General features: G+C 40.4%; 1 protein-coding gene across 1 annotated transcript; it reads right to left on the reverse strand.

The window, feature by feature from the left end:
- Nucleotides 1–13: 13 nt before the first annotated feature.
- On the reverse strand, nt 14–1,141 carry LOC103652594 (uncharacterized). Its single transcript, XM_020551061.2, has 2 exons — nt 825–1,141; nt 14–632 (listed from the first exon to the last, which is right to left on the reverse strand). The coding sequence occupies exons 1-2, from the start codon at nt 1,080–1,082 to the stop codon at nt 18–20; spliced, it is 873 nt and encodes a 290-aa protein (XP_020406650.2). The 5' UTR covers nt 1,083–1,141; the 3' UTR covers nt 14–17.
- Nucleotides 1,142–6,000: the final 4,859 nt, after the last annotated feature.

The following is a 6,000-nucleotide window of genomic DNA, read 5'->3' on the forward strand; positions in this document are numbered from 1 at the left end:
AAAATTACTTAGTCGATTCATAGGTCCAAATCACTCAGATGCTTTAGTACCCATGACTCAAATGTTATGTCTGATGCAGCAGATAAGAAACCACGCATACCCTTTTGATCTTTGTGTGCTAGATACGTTCCTACCATTAACTTTTGATCAGTAGTAATTGTCATATTCTCAAGCCTTTGCCACAATATTGCATTAGGGTTAACAAAAGGCATAGGCACTGGAGGTGGTGGCTTCTTAAGATCATTTCGAAGTTCTACCAAAGTAGCACTTAGTTCATCTACTACCTTTGTTGTGTGACTCTTTGGTTTCACATTCCTCTTCGCAAGTACTCCCTCTCCTTGTGGGCGCTTCAGTCCAGAACTTGACGAGCTATGATCAACACTTTGAGATGGATGATGATTGGGAGATGGTAAAGTGTCAGAATCATCACCTAGATCATGCACAGGCTGAGGGTAGTTGGAGAAGTCACTGCACACATCATCATTGAAGTCACTGTCATCTCCAGGATGAGTTTCATTCATGCAAGTTGTAGCTTCCATGGCTAGAGAGCCATCAGCACTGCTGTTAATAAACAACTCTTGCATTTCATTGAAAAACTTGATAGGCTTAGAAAGGAGCCTCCTTGCCCTATCCTGCATACAGAAACATAGAGCATAAATAGGAATTTTTAGGTACATGTAGGAACAAATACATATAATAAACAGAGCAAGCACCTAGAATGCACGACAAATAGTATCTAACATGTATGATTTCAAGCATATGAAGGAAATGCACATTCCATAAAGAAACTAGAAATTAGAAAAATGCATCGAAGAGTTTATTACCTTTAGGTTAGCTTTCTCTGATTCAGATATGACTACCATAGACCTTGTTGTGTCAAAAGTGTTACCACTCTTGCTTAAGGCTGCAGCAACAAACTTCCAATTCTCTTTATAATGCCTGTAACGTCTTTCAACTTGAGTAGCAGTGACCCCCATATTGAATTGTCTGTTCAATGCCTCAGCACACTTGAAGTGGTGTTGTTTTTTAATCTTAAAACCAGCATGTTGTTCTTTTATGAAGTCAGTAAACCAACCAAGCATAAACTTGCTTTGATCCTCATCCCACACAATGGTCCTCTCAATCTTCTCTTTTCCTTTACTCGTCTATAAATTTCAGCAATAAAGGCACAAACAAAATACCATGAATATAACATGAATAGGGTCTGAGTACATCAACATAATACCATAAAATAGGTTCTCATTACAGCCACATAAAACCATAAAATAGGTTCTCGTTACAGCCACATAAAAAGATCAATTTCCATCCCAATCGTCCCACATTTGTTGCGCTAGCTGATCACGCATAGTTGCCCAAAGTTGATTATTTATGTTCATATTAGCATGGGTACGACTACTTCTTGGAAGACTTCCAAACCATGCCTCATCTTCATAAACATAAATATCAGTTTCATCCTCTATTATGAAGTTGTGCAAAGCACAACAAGCCAAAACAATCTTCACTTGAGTTTTGAGAGGGAAGAACGGTTGGCTTGTGAGTATCTTAAATTTGTTTTTGAGTGTACCAAATGCTCGTTCTATCGTTGTCCTAAGATTAGAGTGTCGAAGGTTGAACAGTTCTTTTGGATTCTCTGGCCGCCTAGTACCCTGAAACTCCTTAAGATGGTACCGAACACCCCTATATGGAGGTAATATGTCAGGTCGTGCTGCATAACCCGCATCTGCTAGAAAGAAATGACCTACAATTGGATTTAACTAAAATTAGCTAGTCATTTTACAAGCCGAAAAAGGGTAAGTCGTGTGTCTTGTCTACTACCTTCGGGAATTTTTAAGCCTGAGGGACGTGACAATGCATCTTGGAGTACAAATGAGTCATGAGCCGATCCTTCCCATCCAGCCAACACATATGTAAACCTAAGATCAAAATCCACGGTAGCTAACACATTTTGTGTTGGGTAGTGTTTTCTACCTCTAAACCTATCCTGCATATAAATGGGGACCCATGCTGGTACATGTGTGCCATCGAGTGCTCCTACACATCTCTATCAAACAGAAAAATGGGTATTTGTAAGTACCTACTATAAGGATCAATTCCATCTATATATGTGTGTGAGATATGTTACCTCAAAGTAAGGGTGAAATCTTCCCGGGCTACTAGATATCTTTGGATGTGTCTCTGTGGTTCTCATAGTAATGAGGTCACGTGACATGACACATAGAGCATCTAAAACAAGGTTGAAGTACCTGCTAACTGTTTCTCCAGACCGTAGGAATTCAAACCCAACTGACCTATTTGTCCATCTATGGCCAACAAACTTTAAGAACATAGCAACCTGTTCTTCAACAGAGACACTGACGATATCCTCTAACAGCTTACCAAACCTTAAATGGCTACATAACCTATGGAAAACAAATTTGCACATGCGCAACTCACTAATACAATTGGCTTATGTCCCATTATACAACCGGTTGAGCCGCTTCTCTCGTTCCAAATCTCTTAGTAACAAAGGACCATATTTAATACTCTTCTTATGTAATCTAGCCAGTTTATACCACAAAAAAACCACACAAATGGTAGTGCAAATAAGCACCCTTCTTCTTCGTAGGTACTGATTGTAACTATTGTAATATTGAAGATACATCTCCTTCACACCCATCTAGACAAATTAGAAACTAATTACAATGTAAACTTGACATGAAAATGAATTTGCATGCCATCAAACATTCACGCACCTTGAAGCAGTACCAAATGAAAGTCTCTTACTTGCAAATGGACCTGAGAACCAAAAGATAAAATATTTTGAGCCTTACACACTTATCTGTCTTATTTTAATGTACTTGATTTTGTGAGGATTTAGATAAAATATTTGAGATGTCCATGGGGAGATATGAACAACCGTAGAAATTTGAGAACACTACTAATGCATAACATATAACTTAGGAAGTTATAAATCCCATTCGGTAGTAGCATCAATTCAAGTACTACTTGCCTTTAACTATACATACTTTAGTTGTTTTAGGTACTGCTCATCACTAAGCTAGTTATTTTAGCAGCTGCAGACAAGTGCCATCAACAGGGTAGCAGGAGGAGGACGCGACTAGCAGGTAACAGGTAGCGGCAGGAAATATTCTAACTAGAACTCCAATCTTGGCTGCACTATCCTAGAGCAAGTTTCTGTCACAAGTGAGATATCAAGCAACGAGACAAACAGGGGCAGCATCCATCTCGTAGCTTCCAACTACATCCATACAACTTCTTCCGTTGAAAAAATTGGAGGTCACTGATGGCAACGATGACTTAGTGGTGGGAGCAGGGGATGGTGCCGACCAGCGCAACACCTCTAGATCTGATGGCTTCCGGACCCCGCGCAACTAGCATGTGTTGAACAACGTAGGCCTAGATCCAATGGCTTCTATGTGATGGCTTCCAATCCACTAATTTCTTTGTTTGATAGTGCTTGGAGGAGATGAAAAGTAGATAAGGGATCGTAAGGGATGCTGACCGTGCTTGGAGATCCGACGAGCAGATCCGATGACTTCACATGAGGATCTTCTAGCGGAGCATGAATCTAGAGTGGGGGTCCAGATGCGCCGCCGGCATGTGAGGACTGAGGAGAGGGCGGTAGTCGGCTTCGTGTTCTTGGAGAGAAGTGCAGCATGAGAGAAATGCGGTGTGTTGGAGGTGTTGTGGCGGCCGATTCCAGTGCCCCAGCTGTGGCATAAAATTCTGTGGCAAACCTAAAAAATGTCGCCAAACTTTTTGTGGTCGCCTAAAGTTAGTCATTAAACCAAACACTTACCTACAAACTTTGGCACGCCTAACTTAAGGATGTGGCAGTTGGGGTAGTGAACCAAACATGCCCTAAATGTGGCTGGTAGAGGGGGTATAAATACCCACACCAACCAAAACTAGTCGTTACTGTGGCTTCTGCACATGGGCGCACTGGACTGTTTGGTGCGCCATCGGTGCGCCAACGGTGCGCAGCCAATGGCTAGTTCTGACAGCTAGTCGTTGCTATGATGGCGCACCAAATAGTGAACAATGATTATTGGTGTGCACCGGACAGTCTGCTGCACAACTAAAATTTAGGCCAACGAACTACGCGCTCTCGGGTTTTATGTCACACCCGGGTTCTAGGGGCCCCAAACCCGAGCGCAAATCATCACCAAGTGTGCTAGGATCAAGTCTCACACATATGATGACTCATGGTACAGAAACGAATGTCACATCTTTAATTTATAATGGAGTTCTATACAAAATAGATAAATAATTACATCATACAAAGACAACGATCCAGCAACCATATTTGACTGGGAGACGATGGCCTAGATCACTCACGAACTCATCATAACATCCTTCATGCGCCCATCCTGTGGTACCTATTCTTGACCTGGGGGATGTGAGTACAGCAAGGATGTGAGTACAGTAAGGATGAGCTCACATACATTCATCGCTCAACAAGTTGTGGGGAATAATGTGCATGAACTCACCAAAGGTGGGAGCTCATGTGAAGTGTAAGGCTTACCAAAGGAGATGGTTAAAGCTGAGCATTGCTTTTAAAGTTGGTCAAAGTTTTATTAGCAGTTACTAAGTATAAGTAGATATCAACCTAAATAAATAAGAGATCAAATTAATGATAACACTCGTGATCAATGCATATGACAGATTAAATTTAGTTCCATAAATTAATCATGCGAGAGTCCTGAGTCGCTCTTGACCGTGAGCACGACTGATATACCAGTTTTACACTCTGCAGAGGTTGCGCCCTTTACCCACAAGTCGTGTACCCTGTCTAGCCAGGGTTTGCAAGGCCCTTAGACACTTCTGAGGTGAATGGCTAGGGATCCACTACGAGGCCTTTATAAATTCCAGTAGCTTCAGAAAACACGCTACGGTTTCTGAGAAGGGCAATATAGGAATCCCTCGTCCAAAAAGCCATCGCAGCATGATCGACCCGAGAACCTCCCTATACGCAGCTCCTATACCGTCTTTGCCCCTTTTGGATAAGGTAGTCCTCCATTAGTTTTCCTAATTAGTCGGCCAGGGCGTCCCATTCTACCCTTGTGGTAGCACAAATATCTCAAGTTAAGTTCCCTGTCCAATTAATAGATTGTTCTTGTCATGACCAATAATTAAAACAACAGCATAACTGGAACATGATCATAATGTAACATTAATTTCCCCAAACTAGGTAGAGCAATAACAAAACTAACCAGTAGTTCTTTTGTCTGCAAGGTGTGGGATAAACAATGCTAGGGAAGCCTAATAGGTCCCATCAAATTAACCTGAGCATGTGACAGTAAATAAACGAAACATTATTGGGTAAAGAAGAGTGATCAAGGGCACAACTTGCCTATAACTCGAATTTTTAGGTACTTCACCTAGTTGGTCTTCGGTGACTCGTAACCTCGCTGCTACTCGTAGCAATACATACAAACAAACAAGTAGTACATAAAAATAACATTACACCAAACATGAGAACAAACCACATAAGAATATTCTACGCGTTACTTTGAGGTCGTAGGTTCGAGAACCACTAAATTCAGACTTACGGTTAAGAGGATACGATTTTCCAAAGATTTAGGTGATTAAATAATAAAATATTTATTATATGTTAATTAATATAAATCACGTGAGAATTAATTAAACTTTAATCCAAGATATAACTTGATTATATGTTGTATTTTTAGTCAGGTTATAATCATGGACAATTAACTTTGATTAGCAAGATAAATCAATAATCATAGGATAAACAATATAAAAGTAAGTAATATGTCGCAAATAATGTTGTTATTGCATAGACAAATTTAATACGAGACTAACGCAACTTGAACGGACTAAATGAGAGTTAAAACGAGCAATATAGGGATTAATTTAGTTTTCGGTTATTTTTATAATTAAATCGAGCTCTAGGGACTTATTTGCAATTCTCAGGGACTACTAGGTAATCATCTTACCGCATAAGTGGATGGCAGGTTGATTAATATAGAGCACATGGTT

The sequence above is a fragment of the Zea mays genome, chromosome 3 (genome assembly GCF_902167145.1).
Source record: "Zea mays cultivar B73 chromosome 3, Zm-B73-REFERENCE-NAM-5.0, whole genome shotgun sequence".
Classification (NCBI taxonomy): Eukaryota; Viridiplantae; Streptophyta; class Magnoliopsida; order Poales; family Poaceae; genus Zea; species Zea mays.

What these genes read in the sequence shown, in the direction of transcription:
- LOC103652594 (XM_020551061.2), bottom strand. Translation starts at nt 1,082, where the DNA reads ATGCTTGGTTGGTTTACTGACTTCATAAAAGAACAACATGCTGGTTTT. An exon ending in CAGAGAAAGCTAACCTAAAG is followed by an intron (nt 633 to 824) that starts GTAATAAACTCT and finishes TTCTGTATGCAG; the next exon opens with GATAGGGCAAGGAGGCTCCT.